Consider the following 27,382-nt stretch of genomic DNA (forward strand, 5'->3'; position numbering starts at 1 on the left):
TATTCCTGTCACATTTTCCTTATTTGTACATTGTGTCAAGCTCAAACACATGGAATAGGACACAAATAGGCAACTGCAGAAGACCACCAGCATTTCCACCTCACTGTTTTTTATCAAATTACTAAGATCAAAATACTCTAGATATTATATGAATGGGCCCCAAATGTTTTCAAGGGCTGTTTATTTCCCTTTAATAGTGTAAGTAATCTTTTCCAGAGGCAGAGTGGTGGACAACGAGCTTCTTTTTACATATATTCTACTCAGCACTACTGTGACTTTTGACCTGACCTCTTCCTAACACACAGTGACAGTGGACAGCACAATAACAAATGCTGGAATAAGCTGAATTCATTACAAGGAAATAACCGCGGAAATGTTTTGAATCAAAACACCCTGAGATTGTAACATCTCCTTATACCATACTTTTATTTCACAGGCGAGTGTTAGAGGTAGAGCTCCTCCTGTCTGCATGTCGAAGTGTCTTTGAGCAAGACACTGAACCCAGAGTAGCTCCTGATGTGCAGATTGTAAAGTAGTTTGTTAAGGTAGTAAGGTGCTTTATAAATACAGTCCTTTGTAACAGAGTATATTTCATGTTTTGTTTAGTCTTAAAACTGTCGTTTCCTAAAATGTAGAAGCTTCCTTGTTGAATGATAATAATAATAATGTAAAGACCAGGAAGACAGACGACGGACAGCCTGAGATGCAATTACTGCAATTTCAATAATATTTTTACCACTGTATTCTGGTCAGGGCGGAAAAGGAAATCTGATATTATATTCCATATATCCCATAAACCTCTAGAAGAAATAGGAACTAGTCCATTTTTCTTGTAAAACCTGACAATCTGTCCACTTTTCTCCTTTTCGACAAAGACCTTTTTCTACCGGCAGCTCCTGAATGAACAGCAGCCAGCGCTTGACCGCGTGTAGCCTGTACCTAAGCATGCAGGATCTTTAATAGCGTTTCACTGCTGAGCCACTGAACACACACCGGCAATCTATCTGTGATCATTTATGCTGTTTAACAATACCAAAAACATCAGATAGAATTTGTACTTTTCTAAAAATGGATGATACTCCTCTTCGTAGCAGTAGCCTGCTCTAGTTATGCTGAGACTGCCCAATGCTCAGCCCAATGCTGAGCTCCATTGAGAATAGGTTTAAAGGGGTTGAATGCCTTCTGCTGAGGCAGGGCATCTACCGACCACTCTTTACATGCCCTCTGGCCCGGCCCGCTGGCCTTTGTGTCACCCAACAATGATGGCACTGGAGCACCACAGCCAGGGAGGGATCATTGTTCAGTTCAGCCAATGGGAACGCAATACATGGACGTTTATGTGATTTGTGAGTTTCTGTGCATATGTGTGTATGTGCATGGTAATGCAAAGGTGAATGCATGTGGAGTCTTTCACACCAAGCTTTTGCATCTACTCTGTGACGAAGGGGAGGGGGACGTCACACAAAGAAAGAGCCAATCAGACATTAGCTGTTTGGATTTATGCCAGGGTTTCAAGGCTTGTAAGACTTTAGTACAAGTGGCAAAAGCCAGTTTAAAAAAAAAAAAGTCAGCTGAGACGAGATGCCCTATACACCGTCTGGCTTTTTCTGTGACCGGTTGATCCGGGAACGAGAGAGGAGAGACGGGGAAGGGTCTCTAAACAAGCCCCTCCGCTTCAACGGCCAGGACTACATCACCCTGAAACAGGAGTGTCTTCAGAGGAAGAGCCAGTTTGAGGATGAGTCTTTCCCGGCCACCGTGGAGTCTTTGGGTTTCAAGGAGCTCGGACACAAATCCAACAAGGTCAAGAACATCGTCTGGAAGAGGCCCAAGGTAGGAGGAGGAAGGGATGGGGGGGGTTTGGACCAGGGTTGGCTTTCGGAAAGGCACATTGATCGCAAAATTGATAAAAGAGGGGATGGATCGCACATGGGACGTTATGTTTGATACACGGAAACATCAGACCTGCATGGAAAACTAACTGCTGCGGTGGGATCTTACCTGGAGATGCAGATGGGATCAACTAGTCCACCAGTCCTACTCGGCAGGATTGGAATTAATCTTCTGTATTGTAGCACAACCTTAAAGTGTCATTATACCTTTGTTTTAGCTCTAATTTAATTTTAGTTTATTACTTGGATATTTAGAGACAAGTGTAATTTAGTATTGACAAATTTACAAGCAAACGACACCCTTTGACTCACAGAATCGGATGATCTGCTGATATAATTGATTTTTGTTTGTTATTGTCTACAGGAAATCTGTGAGAACCCTCAGTTCATTGTTGGGGGAGCCAGTAGGACAGACATCTGCCAGGGAGATCTTGGTAATTGATTCCTCCTTTTAAACACTGAACGTACAGTAATAACATCACAGAATCAAAACGGCAACAAGACAAAACATTGTCTTTGTTTTGTGAACTACGATGAAGCAGCTGAGAAGTAAAGTTTCGATGATGATTGACTAAAATCAACCCCAGCTCAATGTTAATAAGTTAAAACAACAAGACAAATGGAGGACAAGGGAAGAAATTCTACCTTAAAACACTTAAATACTGTCCTGTCATTGTTTCGTGATGCATTAACGACTTCTAGGTGTTGTTGAAACTCACTGACTGAAGCAAAAATACACAAGGCAACACAAACACTGTGAAGGGACTGTGTAAGGACAGGCCAGTGAGCTGTACTTATTGTGTGGAACCACTCTCATTCAGTCACAGCCTGTGTTCAGGCAGCTCTGAGTGCTAACAGGGTAGCAAATATCCCATCAATCCCCCGCACACGGCCTCTCTGCCTGCACACGGCCTCCCCATATTGTGCTTACTCTTTTGGAAGGGAATCCGACCAGCAGCACTTCTCATTGTTGTTCAGTTCAGACTGCAAATAAAGGGGGGGACAAATGGACAAAGGTCCTGGCAGACACTGTTAACCATTCCCTGTTGAAAAACTTACATTGTTCCCAGTAATACCCTGTCACACACCTGGACAATCAGAAAACACCAACGTCAGCACTCAGCGGCGGTCTCTTCCTCCTAAAAGACAAACAAATGTCAAGTCAGTGTCAGTCTTTGATTTTGTTGTGAGTGAAATCACAGTTTTTGAAAAGGTAGATGTTCTTTATCTGGGAGGCTATTTACAGACTAAATCCAAACAGGTAGGAAATACGGAAAGGAAGAATTAATCCCAAATATCAAGTTCAAACAGACATGTGACAGTCATGAAAGTTGCTCTGCTGCATGAAAATGAGGTAAAATTGTGTTTCGGTGCATGAGATGAAAGGATTTCCTGTCTTCAGGTGACTGCTGGTTGCTGGCTGCCATCGCCTGTCTCACCTTGAACGAGAAGCTTCTCTACCGCGTCGTTCCCCAGGAGCAAAGCTTCTCAGAGGGCTATGGAGGCATCTTCCACTTCCAGGTCAAAAACAACCTTCTTATTTAAAGATTGGCAGTCCTTCCTTTACCAAGTTTACGAAAACAGAGGAGGAAAACATCATTCATTAAGTAGCAAACAGAGACATAGGGCTTTTATCATCTTCAATGTATTCATTTACTTTAAAAGGGCAAGAAGGAAAGTGAATTAATAAATTCTTTATTTTGGAGCCTGACAGTGTGCAGACCTTTTGTTTCCTGCAGTTTAACACTTTTTGTCTTGGGTCACCTGCGTGTGACCCGGAAATCAGTCTCAGCGTGCCATTGTGAAGGATGTCTTAATTTGTTTGTTTATTTATTTAAAGGATCATGATAATAATAAAAATAGCTTTATTTATATCGCACGTTTAAAAACAGCAGTTTACAAAGTGCTTTGACATATACAAAATCAAAATGCACACATATATACAGTAAAAAGGAAGAAAGAAGAAAGAAAACAATAAGTCAGTGAGTTCCATATTTCTCTTACTAGTTATTTGATTTAAGGCGCTTGCAAAGAAAGTAGAGCCATGAGAAAGAGATAAAAACATAAAAAGACGGCATCACAGGCTTTCTATCAGCTGATGCCATGGCAGTCAGCTAATCTCCCCAAGAGTACAATACATAACACATGACTTGATGAACACGACTTGCGTTGATATACATAAAATTATATTCACATAAAATGCATTTGCAGGAGCGAGGATGCAGAGGTGGACGGCAGTGAAGTATAAAAGAGGGTGACGCACTGATACCTCATTTTGTTAAATGTTGACTAAGACATGAGGAGAGGAAAGGAATGAAGGATATACAAACAGCTGCAATTAATCGATTCGTTGTCAACTTTTAAATGAATTGCAAACTCTTGATAATCTGTTTAAGTTTTTAAGTTAAAAAAATCTCTCAAATCTCTGATTTCATCCTCTTAATGTTTCTTTCCTCCTCTATGACAGTATACTGAATATCTTTAAGTTGTGGAAAAAACATTTAAAGGACGTCATCTTGGACTTTGGGAAACACTGATCCACATTATCACCTTTTCTGACATTTTATGGACCAAACAACTAATCAATTAATGGAGAAAATAATTACTCAACAATGAAAATAATAGTGTTTAAAAGTTTTTAGAAGTTGAAGGAATGTCAGTATGTTCTCATCCTTGATACTCAGTGTTGTTTCTCCTCCTTCCGTCCTTCAGTTCTGGCGTTACGGCGACTGGGTCGACGTCGTCATTGACGACCGCATCCCAACCTTCAACAACCAGCTGGTCTTTACTAAGTCCGCCGAAAGGAACGAGTTCTGGAGCGCCCTTCTGGAGAAGGCCTACGCCAAGTGAGTACTGAGTTATTTTACTCTCCAGAGGAGTTACAAAGAGCTTTTTGGCTTTTTCTGATAAGATAGATACAGCTTTGGGAAATGTGTTTGTTGCAGCAGAACAATACACAACAACAAAGTAATAAATACAGATAAGTATAGAAGGTAAAAGAGATTAACAATATAATGTACATTAACAAAAATAGAATAAAGTATGAACTACACATACATACAAATAGAAAAGTTTTTGAAGCCAAAACAATGGTAAAGTCAGGGTTCGTACGGTTGCTGGGAATCCTTGAAAATGCTTGAATCTTAATGTTGTGTTTTCAAGTTTTGAAAAGTGCTTACATTTTGAAGAATGCTTGAAATTCTTGTTCTTTCACAACAAATAGCTAAAGAGTAGAAATTGAATGTACATTCTTATCCTTCTGGTGTTACCAGCCACAAATTTAGTTATTTCCAGTGTATTACTGTCTCTCATTTTCAATATGTACCACAGCTGTAAGGTCCTGGAAAACCTTGACAATGGAGCTTGAAAGTGCTTGAACGTGCTTAAATTTGACCTCTGAAAAGGTGTACGAACCCTGTAAGGTGACAGTGGTGTGATCACCATCATTATCTGTGGGTGTGATTAGTAGCAGCAGAGTCAACAGGGTTATGTAAGATGATATGATATCGTTAGATAATGAAACTCAGTGGGTGTCTGTATCAAAGCTGAACTCGGCAACTTGTAAGAAATATGTTTTCTTTTTCACATTTCCTGAAACTGTCACTTTATCCTGATAACATATGTTTTATGTTTTATGTTTTATTAAAGGATCTCCATTAGCTTATGCCATAGCAGTCTGCTAGTTTTCTTGGTGTCCACATTCCAACGGACAATACTCAATACAGTCCTTCAACAACTTTAATAGTAAAAATACATAATAAACACAATACAAAATACCTTACAAAAGTGCAGCACATAATTCATTTAACATAGTAAACAAATAAATAAAAACAATAAAGCTTTAACCATATCATTCATTGTAATCCTGGACATCATGAATCCAGGCAGACACTGCTCCTATAAAAAGATTCAACCAAATCAAATAACACAAAAATAAATAAATAATCTAAACCCTGAGTCAACCACTGATAAAGGGGATCTTTAACCTATTTTTGAAGGATATTTAGCTTTTTTCCTGACTGGTATAAAGTGGTAATTCATTTTAATTATTACTCGCTCTATAAATAACTGTTCTTACAGAGAATAAGTTCTTCGATGAGCTTGCACAATATCACCCTTGCCTGCCGACGATCAGACAGATGATCTGTGAAAAAGTAATGGCGCTCTACCTCCCTGTCTGCTCCTAATGTCATCGGCTAGATCCACTGCACCCAACCGACAACCAATCAGAGTCGAGATATCTGTGACACAGTGTCAATGACCACTTTGAACTCCGGTCAAACTGTGAAACTAGTCAGCGCTGATCAAATATGACTCGATATTCTGTTACAGTATTGCATACATCTCCTGTAAAGTGTTTTCAGAAGCATATTTTAGTGCACAGTTTAGCTGTAAAATGGGAAAGCCTGTCCGGCTGGTAGGTTTTGGACTTGGTCACAAACTTTACTATCGAGCAGAGTGTTTCCAGTCTGACACAGAGAATATCAGGTTGTGTGCTCTACGTATAAGAAGAAGAAAAGGTTTTGATCCCAGCTTTGATATCATTTAAATGTTTAAGTTGTTCAGCAAAGGTTGTAAAGAGTGTTTACTATTTTCTAAATATGAACTAAATGTGACATCCGTGCTCTCCCTTGTCCAGGCTGCACGGATCCTACGAGGCGCTGAAGGGTGGAAACACCACCGAGGCTATGGAGGATTTCACGGGTGGAGTCACTGAGTTCTACGAGTTGAAGGAAGCTCCCAAAGAGCTCTACAAGATCATGAAGAAAGCTCTGGACAGAGGCTCCCTCATGGGCTGCTCCATCGATGTGAGTCAGACTGTTATTATATATAGTTCTGTAACTAAGCTACAGAGGATGAGGATTAAGTAAGTAACAAAAGTAACTATGCACGGCTAGAAGTTCTCAATTAACCACAACTTTTCCTTTGTTTATAAGGTCGTTTATTCCTCTTCTTAACATACATGTTTTGCATTCATTTCTTATCTGGGTGGAGGAGAAACAGGCCGGTAAGACTGCATCCCTGGGAAACACAGTTCCCTCACTGAGCACTGCTGATTTTCATTTGCAGCCGCTTTCTCGTTCAATTGTGGGGCGGAGTTCGTATAACGCACCGTCCTTTCCTCAAGCACTCGGTATTAATTAATAATTCATTGAAATAACAACTAATCAACATACAACTAAAAATTGATGAACAAATGTAAGATATTTAATAAATCACGAAATCAACTATTTGGCTTCAACACTGCCTTCATCGTAGCAATGAGGTTGAGGTTTCTGCTTGAAATAGGGATTCTTAGTCGTTTCTCTCTCAAGAAAGGTTATTATATGAACAAGACACTGGTCGATCCTGTCAGCCTGATGTGTTTCTCAAGAGCTTTATTTTAAATACAATTCTGGTTGTGTTTGTAATATTTCTACAATATAAATGGGGACAACATTTACTCTGTTTCTGCAGTCCCTGGTTCCTGCTCGCTTTGAGACTCGGACTGTGACGGGACTTGTGAAGGGTCACGCCTACTCTGTGACAGCAGTGGAGGAGGTAAAGCTGGTCGCTGACTAGAAAACAATACACACACACACACTAACAAATCCAGTGTAAGTTGGGGGTCACTGATGCTGTTTTAAGTGTGGGTTTAAATGTGAGAATCTCCACTGCTCCACCTTTCCTACAGTGCAGACCGTCTCAGCACAAGGACGCTAAAGTTCGTCTGGTGCGTCTCAGGAACCCGTGGGGTCAAGTGGAGTGGAACGGTCCCTGGAGTGACAAGTAACCATCTTTACTCAAAGTTAAATCGTTAATTTTAAGCCCTACTTCTGTGTTTCAGAGGAGCTAGAGTTTGATGAATGCACAATCTTTATTTCTTAATATTTCTTTTTAATACCAAGTGGAAACCTCTTATATTGATCACGTCTCTCCGGGTCAAATTTATTTAAAATATATTTATTTCTCATGCAGCGTACCATCTCATTGACCTTTGAATAGACATGAATATAAAGTAATGAAACAGCTTCTGTATTTTCTGAGTCTTCTTGACTGTTGAAAACACAGTACAGCTGTTTCAAAGGCTTTTTAGTTGACTATTATATTTTACTGTAGTTTAAATTATATAAAACAGTGTTGTGTTGCTGAAAAGGCCTGAAAATAAACTGTAGTCCATCAAGGCTGAACTGTAGCAGAGTTTGAAAACAGCCTTATTTATCTGATCTTCAATGATCTTAGTCAAAAAATAAAAATGTTTCATGGTGGGAGATAACTTAATTACTACAAGCACAAGTTATCTGCTTACAGTGTTCATTTTTTATTGATAATAATAATAATAAATTTGTATATCACCTTTCATACATGAAATGCAGCTCAAAGTGCTTCACAGCAAATGAATTACATGCACCAAGTGCTACACATAAAAAGAGGAATATATGTGCCAGATTCATGTAAAATAAGATGAAAGATAAAACCCACAGGTAAAAACTAAAATAAAATGACAACAGCATAAATCGAATGCATTCTCACATGGATGAAACCCACTTGATAGTACTAGCAAAAGTCAGATAAAAAGGAAATTAAGGATTAAAAAGGTTGACTCAGTGTTTAGAAGAAACCTGGAGGTGTCAGTGCACCTCCAGGTTTCTTCTAAACCTTGGTTAAAATCCTTATTGGGTCCATCTATAACTATCTATAACACAATTTTGTACCAAAAATCTGGTAAAATTGAGCAGAGTTAGTTAAAGGCTAAAGTGAAGAGATGAGTTTTCTTTTAAAATTATTTAGCGAGCCGGCCTCCCTGATGTCTATATGTCTCATAACTGACAAACGCTGCTTTGCTTTTACTTTAAGCAAACTATTTAAAGCTTTAATAGCTTTTTGTTCCATATAAATGCTCGATCACTGTCCCTGTGATCACTGAGACGTTTCTACTGTTTTATAATGACCAAAGTCAATTCCTAACCTTAGAAAATGTCCCTATGTCCCTCCTCTCCAACAGCTCTAAAGAGTGGGCCACACTCTCCAAGGCCGAAAAAGAGAAGCTGCAGCACCAGAGCGCCGAGGATGGAGAGTTCTGGTACGTGGCATATTCACATGTATTTATTTATTTATAACATGGTCTCATGTTTATCTGCTAAGTGATGTGATGGGTTTTTTGTATATAGTAGGGAGATTAATTGAATATTAAAACGGTTCAGGTGTAATAAATTCAGTGTACCTCTTAACTTTACAGCGGTGCGTTTTCACCTGTTTGCTGAGTTACTGACTTGAATATGTTGAATGTGTTTTATCAAAATGTTGAATAATGTTTAGGAGATCTCAGCAGGTTATGGCAGTGCACAAAGAATATTTGATCTGGTTTATTTTGGTCTAATTTATTTTTAATTATTTATTTTATATATTACAAATAAATTGATCTTATTTACTGGGGTCAATTTTTTCCAACTCATTATTTGAATGTATGTATTAGTTATGTCATTTTCGTTTTACTTTTTTGTTTTTCAGTGGAGTTATGTTTAAAAAAGTTAAAAGATAAATTTCAATTCATGCATGATGTTTTTAAAGTCAACGTGTGTTAAATAATCATGATCTCAATATTGACCGAAATAAGCATGATTATGATTTTTGCCAGAATGGAGCAGCCATGTTTTATAGTGAAGTTGGCAAATTGCAGATACAAAGATTTTATGTAATGAAAAAGGCAATTATTTTAACACATCTTTGGGTTTTATTAAGCTGGTATCATTATAAATGCATTAGTTTTATTTATAGAGGGGCTCAGGAACTGAACTGTAGATGTAGAGAGACATTCTCCTGATCTCTTCTAGGATGTCATTCGAGGACTTCAAGAAGAACTACACTAAGATCGAGATCTGTAACCTCACCCCCGACGCCCTGGAGGACGATAAGATTCACAAGTGGACGGTTTCTGTGAACGAGGGTCGCTGGGTGAGAGGCTGCTCTGCTGGGGGCTGCAGGAACTACCCAGGTACCTCACAAAACACAACAGTTTACTCCAGAAGGGTTTTTGTATCAGTGTATTTGAAGAAATTCTTACCTTTCTGACATTTTTACCCTTTTCTTTTGTATCTTAAAATGCTCCTAATAAACATATAGCAAACTAAAATGTAAAAGAAATCCACCAGGTTTTAAAATTCATCAATATACAATAATCATATATTTCTGACAAAAGTCTGACCAATTAAATTCAGACCGAATAAAATTATTTGCCGAGCTTCCTGCCTGTCCGAAGTTTCGGACCTCCAACTAGGCAAAGCGCAAAGTAATGCAAATTTTGGGGTAGGTAGATCTCCCACGAATACGATGGTAGGTAGTTATACTTTGACATGCATTCCAGTGCACTTTGCCTCTTTAGAGGTCCGAAACTTCGGACTTCCCATTGCAGGTGGAGGAGGGTGGGACTTTGGAGGGAATGTGAGACATGCAAGAATGGTAAGAATCACTCTGATGTGTGTACTGCCAGTTTACCTTTGACTGTCAGTCATTGAGAATGTAGAGTCTGAGAGATTAAACTGAAAGAGCCTGAATGTCTCATTTCTAAAAGTGGATTTGTTGTTTTGTTTTGATCTCTATTTTTGTTACTTACTTTTGTTACTCGGTAGAGGGAGAAGTATCCAGATCCTTTATTTAAGTAAAATTAGCAATAATAAGAATGAATAACAATAAGACTGTGAAAATTAGTCAGTCGACTCTTTCTTTAGTCAATTAGTCATTTTTTGATGTTTTTATCATGTTTAATGACGTATTTTCAAGAAACTTATGAGCACATCTCAAACAAGATTTAAGTGTTAGTCGACTAAAAATTATCTAAATTGAGGACAGCACTAGAAAATACTCATGTCCTGCATCAGCAACTTACTATTATCTATTGGCTAATTATAACTGATGAATTAATGTGTAAGCAACAGCATTTTACTGTCGATGTGGAGCTGATTTGAACTGTATACACTGTCAGTAGTTTAATATATTTTACGTACAAGACATATGATACATTTGTTGCATTGGTGTCATGCTTTATAAGTTCATCATATGTGTTTTACATATTATATGCAGAGTGACTAGTTACTTAAGCTGTCAGATAAATGTAGTAAAGTTTAAAGTACAATATGAGGTGTGGTGAAGTAGAAATATAAAATGTAAATGCTGTACAAGATCCTCAGGTTTTGCGCTTGAGTAATGTTACATTCCACCACCGTCAATACTTATTCAAAACTATCATCATGTATTGAAGAACGATGTGGGAAAACACCCCCTAAAAAAACAAACTAATTTTAAAAAAGCCAAATATGGCACTAAATCTCCTGCAGACACGTTCTGGACCAACCCTCAGTACCGCCTTCGTCTGCTGGAGGAGGACGACGACCCCGAGGACAACGACGTGGGCTGCACCTTTGTCGTGGCTTTGATGCAGAAGAACCGGCGGAAAGAGCGCAAGATGGGAGCCAACCTCTTCACCATCGGATTCGCCATTTATGAGGTGTCCTGTTCTCTTTCACCGTGAAAAGATTGTGTGACAGACTTGGGTAGAAGTGCATTTGCACAGAACCTTCAACATTTGTTCAAACCTGCTGAGAGAACACAGGTGTTCATTACATCAAAACAGTTTAAATGTTGTCATGTTAATTCATATGGATTGTATAGCTCTATAATTCTGCAGCACCAAATTATGTTAAAATATTTATATTTTGAGTTGGGATAGTATAAAGTACTTATCAACGCTCTCAAAGTCACCAGACTCCTTTGACAAAAACAGTCCTGTTACCTCTCAGAACACAGGAGTTGCTGGTCAACCGCTGCCTCGGTCCGTTTGTTTGTTAGTGAGTTTTGTTAGTTCCTAACCCTTCCAATCAGTTAGTTTATATTTGTAATTGTGTGACCATAGTGTTTTAAAGTGTTAACAAAATAAACCAAAAAAGGCAGCGGTGGACCAGCGACTCCCATGTTCTACGTGGTAAAATTACTGTTTTTGTCAAAGGGGTCTGGTGGCTTTGACAAGAGCATCGATAACAGCTTCAGTTCTCCTTGCGTTAATTTAAGGTAAAGCAATGAAAATATTATAATTAGATAATCCAATATAAGTGGTTTCAATCCCAACACCGATATCTATATCTTGAAGTAGCCTTTTTTAGGGTTACGTTACTTGGTATCGGTTTGGTGCATCACCCATATCACTACCAGCATTTGAGGCTTTTCCGACGTCAGTATCAGAACAACTCTATTCTAAATCTAGCGTACACTTGAACTGATATTGATTTTTTTAGGGGTCTTTAGGACTCGTGTTAAGTTACTGCTGATGGAAACCTGACATTTCCTTATTTTACCGCTTCACAATAAAAGGTTTAAAATAGCAAAATAACTGGGGACTTTATAGGAAATGAATGTGTTTACTCGTGTTACACCCAAGCCGTCATAGTTGTGAGGATAGTAGCTGCCATAACTCGGATCAAAATAATATTTATAATAATAATAATAATAATAATAATAATAATATAATAATAATAATAATAATAATAATGATAGGCTAATAACATAAATAAGAAGTATCAAAAGAAAAAAATAACACCATCGTATAAATAAAAAGCTTATGATTAAGCAATTAAATTAAATTTGCCTCAAAAAAAAAAAGCCATTCTTTAATGTTGTTGACTGTTGTTTTTTTATTTTAAAAGTATCGATATCTGCACTGTTTTAAAAGTATCGTTTTGGCAGCGGTATCGGAAAAAACCCAAACGATACTCAACCCTACTCTTAAATATGTCAGTACCCTCGATAAATACCACAGCCCCACTTCAAAACATGCAAACTATCCTATTGTTGCATATATGTCATTATTTTTTAATGTCTCTGATTCTCTTAACAGGAGAATAATAGGGATGGGAATTGATAAGATTTTATTGATTGACTACTTAGTAACACCCTTAAATGACACAAACACTGATGTTTCTTCTTTTTCTCTGCAGGTGCCGAAGGAGGTAAGGAAGATGTATACTCTCTCACAGGGGAGCAGCAGTTTGCAAGTTAATCACATCCTACTGTTTGTTTTCATATATCATATGTTTAAACAATATTCCTGGAGTTAACTAAGCTATGAGTGGATTCCATCTCCTGCCCCTTTTCCGTTGTGACTCCCCCTTCCAGATGCACGGGAACAAGCAGCACATGCAGAAGGACTTCTTCCTGTTCAACTCCTCCAAAGCTCGCTGCAAGTCCTACATCAACCTGCGTGAGGTGACCCAGCGTTTCCGCCTGAGCCCCGGGGAGTACGTCATCGTTCCCTCCACGTACGAGCCGCACCAGGAGGGAGAGTTCATCCTGCGAGTCTTCTCTGAAAAGAAGAACACCTCAGAGTGAGTGGGTGAGGGCGACCTGGGGGCGAGCTGGGTAAGAGAAGGTCATGGGTAGTTTTTAGTATAAAAGAATAATACAGTCACAGTTAGATGTGTTTCTTAGATGCTTATTTCACTCCATTGATGTGTCTTAGTAGGGCTGGGTATTGAAATGCAACACATCAGGGGCCGTAGTCACAAAACATTTTATCTCAGCACCAAGAGTTCTCCTAAGGAGCACTAAAAGTTCTTAGTAAAGGGTTATTTCTTCAAAGCCTCTGAGACTTTACTCAGGAGTGGGAGGGGCTCCTAAGATAAAACTAGAGGGCAGGGTTGATCTTGTTGCTATGGATGACATCATGTTTATCCCTTCTATGCACACAGTGATTGGCTGAGAGAGAATGAGTCCCTAAGACAGAAACACTTCAATGGGGAAGTGAATGAAGTGCAGCACTATGTGGGGTCTGGATAGGGCATTTATCGTCTGCTGCAAAACCCTCCTGACGGACAGCTGAGAGACCCAAGATCGTCTGAGCTGCACAGCTGCATTTTTCCCATGGTCAAACAGCGGAGAGTTGTACCAACTTAATCTGCGGTGATATTGGTGGTGTTTATTGGTTGGTGATGTGATGTCATCCCTGACCAACTCTACCATGTTCATAATGCCGTCTCCATTAAGGCTATACCTTTTTAAAAGCTCACTATCATTTAATCTCTCCAAATGGTTGACTTCAGGTGACATAGGAGTCCTCTCAAGGACTTCTGCATTTTTATAGATTTAGGAGCTACTTTTAATGCTAAAATGCTTGTGAATTACACTTATCTTAAAAAGTTAGGAGTCCTAAAATTAGGAGTGAAAGGCCCCTTATTTTTAAGACTTACTCCTAAAACAGCAAGCTAGGACCTACTCTTAGCCTTAAGATGTTTTGTGAATACGGCCCCTGAACCATATTGGTTATTGGTAATTTTAGAGGATACTGAGAAGTATTTAAAAAAAACATTCCAGGTTTGGCGTCACATCCTGATAAAGATACTGTTTGAAGTTTTAAAGCACTTTTCTTCAGGGCGTAAACAAGATTTTGTTTGAAAAGTTGTGATTTTTTTGTTGGATGTGTTCATATAGCCTCATATCCAACAATACCCAGCTCTACTTGTCAATATTTAAAGTAACGTCAGGAGGATTGATTTAGCTTAAAAAAATACCAAGTTTAACAGTGATTTATCCACCCTCCATGTGCATTGTTACAGTGCAGGTTTGTGTGTGTGTGTGTGTGTGTGTGTGTGTGTGTGTGTGTGTGTGTGTGTGTGTGTGTGTGTGTGTGTGTGTGTGTGTGTGTGTGTGTGTGTGTGTGTGTGTGTGTGTGTGTGTGTGTGTGTGTGTGTTGATGAGGGTGGGGTCTTGTGGGGGTGCTTGGTGGGTGGGACACATACCACCAAGAACAAACAATTTTAACGGCGATTTGATTTGTAGAACTGGAAGAAATCGGCCCCAGTTCGAAGCTGTTATGGAATCTTTTTTAGGACAAGCGACTTCAGATTTGGGCACGCTCCGGTAAACTTTCAAAATATTCAATACTGCATATCCTCTACAAACATCCGCTCCCCCTGCTGCTGCCCTGGAGGACCAGACAGCGTGCAGAGCCGGCCTGCACTCTGACGGACCGGGACCAGGCTGTGAATCAGGCCGTGGGATGGATGTGATGAGCTTTGACCAAACATGGCTAAAGATTTAACACTTTTAAATTCAGTAATATAATATCAACACCATTACTGTTAACCTACTTGAACTCCAGAAGGCCGTGGGTTATCACATAGTCATTTATTAACTGACAAACTTACTTAAACCCCATCTGATACAAAATCAAGAAGAGGACGTCATCGACAAAAATCAAAGAAAATGCTCTTGACTGGAAGAAGCAACAGGTGGTACTGAACTAACACATTTTATTCACAGCTTCATTAAGTCATTAAGCTCATTTAGTCCATTGTGAGTATGAAACTATATGCCTTTAGAAACAGTGTGATGAATTAAATATGTTTTGCCGTCTCAACACTGAGCTCAGGATTACAGACTTATTTGTATAACACCTGATGAGAGTAACAGATGAGTGCACAGGCTTGTGGTCCAGATGACATGTTGTTGTCAGCATCGTGACTGCTGTTTGTCCGTCTTCACCCAGGGAGATAGAGAACAGGATCGAGGCCGATCACCCAGTGGTAAGTGTCGTTCATTTCTTTTCATGACTTTGCAGAATTAAGGAGATTTTTAGGACTTTCTCGGCAGCTCTCCAAGAGACGCTGACTTTTTCTTTTTTTTTTCCTTGAAGGGATTGAAAAAGAGCTGCAGCACAACAAAGCGCTATTCGTCAACAGCTTTCTTTGTTTTATTTATTCAGACCAACACGCATACAGTTCTCCATTAAGAGTGTAGTATTGTTCTGCGTCCTAGATAAGGTAGTAGTCACTTTAAAACATACATTAAAGGGATAGAAAGGATGTTTTGAAGTGTGGTTGTGTGAGGTATTTATCATTGTCAGTGTTGCCTACAGGAGATGGTGGTCGCCACACGTTTGGAGAGGTAGACAACAGATTTTCCATTTAAGTGTACACTATAGTTAGAATATTGTCGCCACTCTACTTTGCCGTCTGACAGCCATGTTGAGATTTACACGAGGGAACTGAAGCTTTTCTATGCTCTCACCAGACTCCATTGACAATACAGTCATTTTACTTTGCAGAACACAGGAGTTGCCGGTCTACCGCTGCCTCAATCGGTTAGTTTGTTTGTGTTTTTGTGTGACTTTAGTGTCTTGGAAGGGTTAGGAACTAACAAAACTCACTAACAAACCAATCCATTGAGGCAGCGGTAGACCAGCAGCTCCTGTGTTCTGTGAGTTAAAATGACTGTTTTTGTAAATAGAGTCTGGTGACTTTGACGAGAGCATAGAACAGCTTCAGTTCTTCGTCACAAAGGGCTGTCTGACGGCAAGTTAAAACTGTGAAAATATTCTAAATTGAGCGTACACTTAAAATGGCATACGTTTAGCTGCTGCTCCCGTGCACAGCAGTACATTTCCTAACTTCTACACCTGCACTCCTGTCTGCTTCTCCAAACTGGTGGCAGAAATATCCCTTTAAAGCTTTTTCTTTAACATGTTCACCCCACGTCATTAATGCTTAATAATGTTAATAAAATAAAATTCCTTCCACTTGAAAGCAGTTCTGTGCTGTATAAAGGGAGTTTTTCACAAACTTGATCTCCCCATTTTCCTTTCACATCCTCTCCCTCTTGTCTTTTTATCTCTTTCTACTTTGTGGCTCCATGACGCCTCAGCCGGCGCCGGCCTCAGCGGGGGAAGAGAGCGAGGAGGACCAGCAGTTCAGGACTATTTTTCAGGAAATAGCCGGCGATGTGAGTACAACAAGTACAGGAAGACATAAAACTTACATTAAAAAAAGATAGAGTTTATATTTTTCTAACTTTCCTAACCCACTGCGCAATGTGACATTGGAGTGACGTAATCTTTATGTCCTTTTTGGACGTCCAAGCTCAGTCTACTGAAGGTTTTGTTTTAACGCCAGGCGACTTCTTTTGTCGACGTATACCAAACGTCCAATGTTGACGTCCGTTGGACCTCTGTGTAAGGGATTTCAACATCAGATTTAGACAAATTTTATAATACTTCTATAATAATAATAATAACATGGCACTTTTCTAGGGTCACAGACCTTATGGCTGCCATTCAGCGCCTACTTTAACCACCACCTCAGCATTCAGACGAGGCAAGGTGGCCGTATGATCATGACACAGGGATCGAACCGCACTCAGGACATTGGCCAATCCGCTCTAACACCTGAGCCACAGCTCAGCAGCAGCAGCTATTGCAACAGGTTGTTTGCTGCTAGCAGAGGCGCTAACATTAGCTTGTTGCTGCTGACCTTTATTTTCTGGCTCGGAGAGTTCAGTCATAATAAGGTGGAAAGGCTGCCATGAAATCGTTTTCCACACATTTCCAAATAAAAAAAACAGATAAATGCAAAAATACATATATACATATATACATAAATAGAATACTAGATTATTCAAAACACACCAGTTAAAGAAAGACTGGAAAATGTCAAATAACAAAAAACACATCATGTACATTTCCTGCACCTGTCTTGACGTCCAAAAAATGTAAAGTCATGATGAACATGATTATGACGGATCTGTTTGGACGTCGAATAGACGTCCAGAATTGGTCATGGACGGACAGACCACATATAGACACGATCTACACGTCTATCTAGCGTCCTATGTTTAGTGGGAATGACCAACATAGCCCTGTTGTACCTTTGTGTGTTTTCTGCTGTCAGAACTAAATTTTAATGGTCGTCTCCTCTTTTCTTCTACTGTTTCCCTCTCCACTCTGGTCTCTCTCACAGGACATGGAAATCACAGCCAACGAACTGAAAAACGTTCTCAACAGAGTGATCACCAAACGTGAGTCCAGTTAAATCAACTGAGCTGTACTATCACACGTCGTCATGGTAACATTTAGTTAACTCCTTTATTTTGAAGGATGGGCTGCTGCAGTGTATCAGAAACCACATTTATATCACATCACAGTACACGGTTACATCAATACTGAAACTAAAGTTCAACCTTTAGACTGAGCAAAGAGCAGCAAATAAAATGCATGAGATAGAATGTGTTATATTACTATATTTTAACATTTAGTCATTGGTTTAAATAGCTAAAAAAAACAGTCAGACACGTAGGAAACACATTTAAGCCTACAACTTTAGTTTTTTATTTGAACATGTGAAAAAAAAATAATGAAAAGAAAAAAAATAAGAATAATAACAAAATAAAATAAAAATTTGCCAATAATAAAACAACATACAAAATAAACCAACAAAATATTTGAACAGTTAACATGTCTGAAAAAGAGTTGTAAGAAGAATAAACTTATTTAATACTACCGCTTCTCCATTCTCATACTGCATCACATATTGACTTCCATTTTAAATCTTTTTCATAATATAAAGTTTAGACATTTTTTATTTTTTACAGTACATCTTTTTAATCTGTGATCATCGGCTTCTTTGCTACTCTTTGTACTTTATGAAAAGCCCTTCTTTATACCTTACTTTATCGATTTAAGGAGGGACACTTCCCCCTCAATATTTAGAACATGTGCATTTGTCCCCCCCAATAAAAAGATGAAAGTAGCAAAGGACCTTTTATATTACGGACTGCTGGTGGTGGCAGTATTCAAACTCAGAATCTTCCATAAAACAGAAAGATGATGCACAGTTGAAGCAGGAAGTACCATGACACTTACAGCATAACCGGATACAGAAAAGGCACAAATTAGTGCAGGAAATGAATGTTTGACACTCAAACTTTCTTGGCGGGAGGACCCCCAGAGCTAACTTGGCATCAACAGACTAAACCCTGACTTATGAAAACTCTGGAAGAGTCTTAAAACATAAGTGCGGAGAGATGCTATCCAAAAACATTTTATAGCTTGGAAAGTGAGTCTTGAAAATCTTTGGTTAGTAATTTTTTTATTTATTTCCTTTTTAGTTAATGTGCTCTAAACCTTGCGCTGCCCTGTGTCCCTGTATTCCCTCCAGATAAGGACCTGAACACAGAGGGCTTCAGCCTGGAGAGCTGCAGGAGCATGATTGCTCTGATGGACGTATCCTTTGTATCGAGTGCATCGGGCTGGCTGTGTTGTCTGTAGGAGGCACAACCTGCCGAGACCCCTGGCAGGGTCTGTGATGGACGCTTGCAGGGCCGAGGCCTCTTTTTACCTCACAAACACAGTGATGTTTCACCTGAAGGATAAAAAAATGTACATATGCCATTTATCCAACATGCTTTTGACCTCTGAGCTTAGGAGAACACAAATTATTACACAGTACACTTAGCTGATACAGTATGTTGGTGAGTTAAAGTGTAATTCCTGCGTAAAAGCACCCCATGGTCTTGTTCGAGTTTTTTTCGTTGACCACCAATTAACAGGCAAATCCCGGAGAGACGCTAACAGCCGGACGTGACTAACACTGAGTAGCTTGGGGCTGAGCGCTGAACACATCCACAGCGTCTTTTTTAACCACTAATACTGCTCAAAATAGCACCAAACCTCTGCAGGAGCATGAGAAGAATCCCTACACAGAAAACAGAGCACCAACAACGCAACACGGAGTTGATGAAAAAGACCAGAGTCCAGTTCTATTGAAGTTTAATAGAACTGAACTCCTGTGCATTTGTTAAAAAATTGTATGGACTGCCTGTCAGTATTGACGTAGCTGGCTGCTAAGGCTTGTAGCATTGTAAAACAGTCTTTTTTTTAATAAACTCCGGGATCACTAACTACGTAGGTGCTTCATTTTATATGTAGGGACCCTTATCATTCTACTGCAGAGGTTTGGTGCTATTTTGAGCAATATGAGTAAAAGCCGTCTTAGGGGCGGGCGGTGGCAGTTGTCCCATGTAAAGAGGCTGAAGGTCCTCGAGGCAGCGTCGGCGGGTTCGACTCCGGCCTGCTGCCCTTTGCTGCATGTCTCCCTCTCTCTCTCTTACCCCATTTCCTGTTTGTCCTATATAAAAAAAGGCTTGAAAAACTGCCAAAAAAAAAACTTTAACCCCCCCCTCCCGCCATTTTGGATGATTCTACCAGTGTTAGCCATGTCTGGCAGCTAGCGACTCTCCGGGATTTCTCTGTTAATAGGTGATCAACGAAAAAAACTGTCTCAAACATCTTATTTGATGTATGTTCATGCCCAAAAAGTAAATCCCGTAGCTGCCTACAGTAGGCCACAAACGAACCGCACCAGAGCCCGTTTGGAACCGAGACCTGGTAGAAGAGGTGGTCGCTTATTTGGTCCACTTCTGGTGCGCACCGGAGTGCAATAACTGCATTCCCACCTGTACAAACAAACCGTGGCAAATGAGGGAACGCACCCAACTTCTTTTCAACCAAACTAAATAAGGCTGGTGTGAAAGCACCCTTAGACTTCATTTGTCTTAAGAGGTTTCTCAACACATAAAGAAACACTTCATCCATCAGTTTATCACAAACATTTTCACCGGACAGGAACAGGATGAAACACTTTCATGTGTAAAGCTGTCATACACATGTTACGGAGTAAACCTGTGGAGTTGAAGTATAAAGAAGCATAAAATAGGAATACTACAGTAATGTCCCTGGAATCTATACCTAAGTACTGTACTGGAGGAAATGTTCAAATCCTTTAAGTAAAATACCCGATAAAAGTCCTGCATTTAAAACCTTACCTCAAAGTATTAAAAGTAAAAGTACTCGATGAATAAAAATGTCCCCTGCGACTGTTAAATTAATTCAACTAATGCTGATTATTTTCTCCATTAATCCACTGATCCTTTTCTTTGTAAAAACACGAACACAAACCTTCACAGCGTTCGTTTTGTCAAACCAACAGCACAAACCTCAATGAAAAACATACACATTAAAATCACTAAAAGGAAAATCATCAGAAGTTGGAACCATGAAATGTTTTTGCATGAAAAGTAGTCGAACTTTTGCTTGTTTTCTACACAAAACTTTAATTTGTGAAGTTATTAAAGCAGTCAGATAAATGTAGTGCAGTAGAAGTTTAAGTTGCAGTAACGAAAAACCTAAAGCACAGTACTTGGGTAAATGTATTAAGTTACTTTCCACCTCTGACACTGAATATGTAACATGATGTTGGCCTTAACTGCTCGTGTTGAGATGGATGGGACAGGTCGACTCAACCTTCAGGAGTTCAGACATCTGTGGAATAAGATCAAACAGTGGCAGGTGCTTCCCTCATGTTTTATATCCTCGCTGTGACACTTTCTCACTCACTCACAGTCAGTGTTGGGCAAGTTCCTTCAAAAACCTAATGCATATATATATTACTTGTTACTGTCATTTCAAACTAATACGTTACATTATAATATTACTGTATATGAAGTGTAAGGCATAACACTACTATTGCATTACTCTAAGTTACTCTCACCAAAACTAGAAATATGAATTGGGCTTCCTTCATGTAGCTTATTGCACTCAATAACTTCATTACACATAATAACCTTTATTTACTCTCAAGAGACATTGAGGTTACCCTCATTTTCAATGTTGTCGAGTTTACAAGGCAATTAAAACACTGACAGAGGTTACAGTCATTTGAAAGGGATTACATGACAATATACATTTAACAAGAAAGACAGTCATCTGAAGCCGTTACAATTAGAAACACAGCTATCCACGACCACGGTCCTAAACTCTGTGAGTGAAGGGAGCACGTCAGATCTCAGGACGTGCTGAAGCGCGTTCCAAGAGCCAGGGGCCTCATAACAAAAAACAGCCAAAATTTGCATAGACTCGAGGAGCAGCAGTAATTCAGCTGAACGGGTCATGCAAGTGCCTGAGTACCATTCTAACATGTTTGCTACATACAGTGGTAATTTGCCTAAAAGGGCCTTAAAAATATCTAAAAGCCAGTGACTCTTGCGCCTTTCCTCAAGAGAGGGCCAACCAACTTTTCCATACAGAACACAGTGGTGAGTATCTTATTTATCACCAGTGATAAATGTTAGAGCTGAATCTAGACGTTCAGAGTTGAGGCCAGTGGAAGGTGATGTGGTTTCTGATTGAGCTAGGCTTAAGGCCAAAGACAGTGGAATATCGTATCTGAATTGATGGCTCATGGGGCAACACAATGAACAACCATAGCAAGAACAGACAAAAGGTCAAAGTCTTGTAAATTGTGATAGAGATACTGTAACTTTAGGCTTTTTCATATTAAAATCAATAGATCTAGAGCCTACTGTAACCTAACATCTAAAGACATGACGTGTTATTTTGGAAGTAGAGATATCTTTGGTCTGCACACAAAATGTACTTAACTATAATATTCGTCATGTCCTTGTCTCTGACAAACTCTATGTAATGGCCGTGTGTCCATCGTGCAAATTTATTGTCCAACATTAGGTCTGTTGCTTCCGCAGTCATCATCTCTTCAATCAGTGACAACAGGACGTAGCTTCCAGAAAGATTATTTTTCACTGTTCTCCCTTTTGGCGAATTTGTACAAAACAAAACACAACTTCATTTTGTTTTAAAAAGCATTGTAATGTGCATTACTGAGATTTGTAAATATAACCCATTTCTTTGAGTAAGGCCTTACATTACCACGTTACAGTAAAAAGCAATGCGTTACAGTAATTACATTACTTTTGTAATGCGTTACTCCCAGCGCTGTTCACAGTTGTAAACATAAAGAGGACTTTAGTCCAAGAAGGGTGATTGTACGTCACATTCACACTCGCTCTCTTTCAGGGAATCTTTAAGCACTATAACGCCGATCAGTCCGGCAGCATCAACAGTTACGAGATGAGGAATGCTGTCAATGATGCAGGTAAAAACAAAAACTCCTCTTATTCTCTTTCTTCAGTTCATCCACATTCCAAAAACACAGAGTTTGTTTCCACATACTAGAAAAATCCATACAGATATTTAGTTTTTTTTTTTTTTTTGCCTTGGTTTTAAGATATCTGCGTTTAGATTTTCACTGCCGGAGTTTAGTTTTATCCCGATAAAGATAGTTTCATCATCATTGCTCTGAATACGTCTGAATAATCTGGCGTTATGTAATTCAGTTGATGTCGAATCACACTGTGACAAATAATGTAATCGTTAATGTACTGATGACTTTTTTTAATTGTTTCTTATGTTTTATTCGATTATATTGCGTCTCTTTATATTTACTGTTTTTCCGTTTATTAGATTTTTTAATGTCCCATACATCTTCCACTTAATGTTTATTTCATTTAATTTTTTCTTCTTTGAACATGAGCGTTTGATATGTTTGTACTACTTTTGTATAACCGCAGTGACATTAATCCGAGAGTAACAATGGATCTGAAAAAGACGAGTTTCAGAGACAGATATCGCAAAACCTCAGCAAATAAAAACGGTCTGAGCGGCCGGAGAGTGAAAGGGTTTTTGTAGTGTTGATGAACTGGTTCTTTAAGGTTGTTGTGTCATATATCATTATATTACATATTTAAAGTTGTACTCCATAAGATTTGAGATACCTTGTTTCTAGCGGCTTCTTTGGCAGTAAGAACCAAAAAGGGCGGGGTCCTTAAGGGAGCCTGCCACGGAACCCGGGCCACTGAGCAGCTTTCCATAGGAACGAATGGGCGCCATTTTTCGTCTGCTGTCCGTTCTTTTGTCTATGTCCATGGTGACGACAGACCAACCGTCAGCAGTGTCACTAACATGGCGGCCTATTTACGTCTAGCCGAATGTCGCCACAGACACGGATATTGAAAAAGGCAAGAGACAGTTCTTCCATTAGTGGTTCCCATGATCAATCCCCATTGTTTTAACTCACTCTTTGATAGATAGGAACTAAAAAGACGAATAAATAGATGAAAATCTTATGGAGTACAACTTTAAAGGACCTTTTTTATGTTTTGCTTTAAATCATGACGTTAAATCATACTTTAAGATGTTTGTAGATGGTTTGTAGGATAAATTAAAAGTGTGTGCTGCGGATGAACTTACAGCTTGAACTCACCCTCTAAATGTTCTCTTCACTGTACAGTCATGTGTCTTGTGTCCCGCTCAGGCTTCCGTCTCAACAACCAGCTGTATGACATCATCACCATGCGCTACGCTAACGAGAACATGAACATAGACTTCGACAGCTTCATCAGCTGTCTGGTCCGGCTGGAAGCCATGTTTAGTAAGTCGGTGCCTCACAAACACCAGAAACACTCTTAAATGTTTAATTACTGGCTTTAACTAGAACATTTTGAAAACAGTATTTTATTTGGTGTGTCTGTTAATAACAACCTTAATAAGCCTCATGAGAATGTTCTCATTCGTCCAGGTCGTCGTTATCCCCAAAGCAATTTCAGTCAAAAGCAACTGGACTTGGTTGTTTGTCTAGGAAGAAGTTTCACCTCTCATCCAAGAGGCTTCATCAGTTCATGTACGCATCTGACCAGGCTGGGACTGGTCCAACTAACTGGTGTGGAGATCCAGGTATTTAACCTCTCACAAGGCCGATGATGTCACTAGAACCTTTGTGCTCCAAGTGCCTGTCGTTAGCGTGACAGTCGTTGGTGGGAAGTATTTTTCGACTTTGTTAGAGCTCTATTGAGTCTTAATGACAGTCGTTGGAGTCAAGGGATGAAAGGGCAGCATTGTAAATTGGAGATAAGTGGTGTCTCAGACCTGTTGGCCCAACACAGGAGAGCTAACTCCTCAGGCCTGGACTCTGCTGTCAACTTACATCTCAAGGAGAAAGCCCAATCATTTGAGTGTCCACATCCTGGACAGAGAGGACAGATGGTTTGAAAGAGGAGTAAAAGAAGCCATCTATGTAAAAGTAGAGAAACCATCACTAAACAGAGGAGGAGGTCTGAGACACCACTTATCTCCAATTTTCAATGCAGCCCTTTCATCCCTTCCGTTGACACTTGGAGCACAAAGGTTTCAGTGACATCATCGGCCTTGTGAGAGGTTAAATACCTGGATCTCCACACCAGTTAGTTGGACCAGTCCCAGCCTGGTCAGATGCGTACATGAACTGATGAAGCCTCTTGGATGAGAGGTGAAATGTCTTCCTAGACAAATAACCAAGTCCAGTTGCTTTTGACTGAAATTACTCAGGGGAACAACCTTGATATTTCTATCTTTTTTTTTTTTTTGCTGGTCTTTTTTATTGTTTTTTAAAATCATATAAAATGCAGTAAATTGAAGATACAGTTGGAAATAAATTATATACGTGTTTCTGCTGCAACAGCACTCTATCCCTGTTGTAATATTATTACTGTGATGTTTAGTAATCAACAATCTAATCCGTAAACACTTACTGTATATATACATACATGTATATATACATATAAATAAATGACAAAAATCCCAAGTGAGACATGTATTTAAATGTGATGGATAAAAATGAAATTAGGAAATACAATAAATGGAAAAAAGAAAAATATATTTAAAAAAATGAGTAGTAAGAGAAAATATACAAAAATAAAAGTACTGCAAAGTCCAAAAAATATAATAAATACATATAAAATAGAATATTTATTTTAAATATGTATGTTCTTTAAATGTTTGTAACTCTAGATTTATCTTAAATTAACCAAAAGCTAGCATTAGTTAATGCCTCATTTGCATATTTCAACATTATGTTTCAGAAAACGTGTAATACATGATATGATATCTATAAGTTCAACGTTTTGCCCTATTCACCTTTAGATGTCCATTTAATTAAAATAAAGAGTTACACAGTTTTGTGCCGGAATAATATTTTTCATAACTGACACCTTAAAAACGCTGTCAACAGTGTCTAGACTGAGACATCCTGAGCCTCTGAACAATGTGTCCATGTAACACTTAGTAGTTTGGGGTCCTTAAAGGCCTCATGAAGTGGATCACACTTGTGTCCATGTTTTTTTCTCTCCAGGGGCGTTCCAGGCTTTTGACCAGGATGGAGATGGTACAATCAGACTCAGTGTCCTGGAGGTGAGCGCTACGACGGCGACCTGTAAACTGTTAACTCGGTCAGACGAGCATGTTTTCCTTTGGGCAGCTGATGTGTGCTGAACTACTGTGACAGCTGAAGGGCATCTTAATGAAGCATTAGCCTGCAGCAAAGGAAAGGTCATTCTAAACCAGCTGATAGGCCTCAGCTGGCAGGTGGTTTAAAGGAATTTACGCCTTTGTTTGACGGAGGAAAGTGTAGAAATGGGACACAGAGAGGTTTGTAGCAAGGCACTGGAACACAGGATGTTCCAGTCCACACGCCGTCCTTGGTCCGTACGGGGACTTGAACCACCGACCTTCCTGCTCCCAACAGCCAAAACTGTTCATTTGACATAATCAGACTTTTCTCTCACCTTTGACATTTGGCTTTTAAATACAGGGTTCATACGGGTGCTTGAAATCTTTGAAAATGCTTGAATTTTAATGGTGTTTTCAAGGTTTAAAAAGTGCTTGAAATGTTATCTGCAATTCTTTCACTACAAATATATATAGAGCAGAAATAGAAACGTGAAAAACAAAACTCATTATGTATGTATTCGTAGGAATATAGTAATTTGGGAACAACTGTAAGGTGCTGGAAAAGCTTGAAAATGGACCTTGAAAGTGCTTGAAAGGTGCAAGTGTAAAAACATTAGCGCTCTTCTTCTTCTTCTAGCATCTTTAAAGCATATCCAAATACAACAGTCTGAAGAGAAAATACCCTTTTGATTGCCCTGCTCCAGACCTACAGTATAAACATGTACAAAAGTGTTTCTCTATACGTTGTGAGCAAAAAAAAGTCTGAGAACTGCTGATCTTATTTCTATTACTGAAATGTGTTAAATATATCACACACAGGAGGATCACTTTTCCAAGCACTTCTTCACATGGAATCCTGTTTTATTGTCTGTTAAACAACTAAATTATGTGTCATGAAATCTTTTGTATTGTATGTAGACTTGACGTCCTATATAAAGGAACATTTTTAAGCACTTTATAAAAGATCCAAGCCCCTTTCAAACCTCCCAGCACCGTAAGAACCCTGTGTACCATAATTGTGCATCTTTGTGCACATAACTTCCTTTTTCTGAACTGAAATGCATGCAAGAACAATGGCCACCGTGAGCAGATATGTGAACCAGACTTATTGAATGTTTTCCTTCTCTCCACCTTCAGTGGCTCCAGTTGACCATGTACGCCTAGAAAGGCCCATCTTCCTTCAGGTGAGCTCCACTCCACACGAGGACCAGACCTGCCAGCCTTTACCTCAATATTCAGTGTGCCCGATCGTCGTTTAGCTCTCATCCTCTTCACCTCCAGCCTTTCCCTCCCTCAGCCCCCCCCCCCCCCCCTGCTCTTTCTAATCCGAAATGTTCAACACACTTCTTCCAATTTCATCTTTTTCTTCCTCTTCCTAGTTCCCTCTAGGTCTCAGGCCTTTTTGCATCTCTTTCTCTGCTCTCGTCCTTCTGTCCTCATCGAAAATATCAGTCTCTTTTCAGCCATTGGCCTTTTTTGTTTTAATGACACTCGTTCCGTACTTTTCTCAGGCATCAAACACACACAACCTCTTTTTTTTTCTGCCACAATACCTCACGGAGCTCCTTCTACAGTA

General features: G+C 39.3%; 1 protein-coding gene across 2 annotated transcripts; it reads left to right on the forward strand.

Moving 5' to 3' along the window:
- Positions 1-1,581: 1,581 nt before the first annotated feature.
- On the forward strand, positions 1,582-26,970 carry capn3a (calpain 3a, (p94); the record flags this gene model as incomplete). 2 transcript variants are annotated; one of them, XM_083924643.1, is made up of 21 exons in its annotated part: positions 1,582-1,833; positions 2,257-2,326; positions 3,295-3,413; positions 4,605-4,738; positions 6,532-6,700; positions 7,350-7,433; positions 7,567-7,661; positions 8,878-8,955; positions 9,707-9,867; positions 11,207-11,376; positions 12,860-12,871; positions 13,038-13,246; positions 15,406-15,442; positions 16,560-16,673; positions 17,651-17,708; positions 18,848-18,912; positions 20,968-21,036; positions 22,561-22,639; positions 23,858-23,974; positions 25,709-25,767; positions 26,944-26,970. In XM_083924643.1, the coding sequence occupies 21 exons, from the start codon at positions 1,582-1,584 to the stop codon at positions 26,968-26,970; spliced, it is 2,178 nt and encodes a 725-aa protein (XP_083780769.1). The 2 variants fall into 2 exon arrangements, with proteins under 2 accessions (XP_083780769.1, XP_083780770.1); XM_083924644.1 differs by having other exon boundaries at positions 16,560-16,637.
- Between the last annotated feature and the right edge of the window lie 412 nt (positions 26,971-27,382).

This window comes from Echiichthys vipera, assembly GCF_963691815.1.
Source record: "Echiichthys vipera genome assembly, chromosome: 12".
Taxonomy (NCBI): domain Eukaryota; kingdom Metazoa; phylum Chordata; class Actinopteri; order Perciformes; family Trachinidae; genus Echiichthys; species Echiichthys vipera.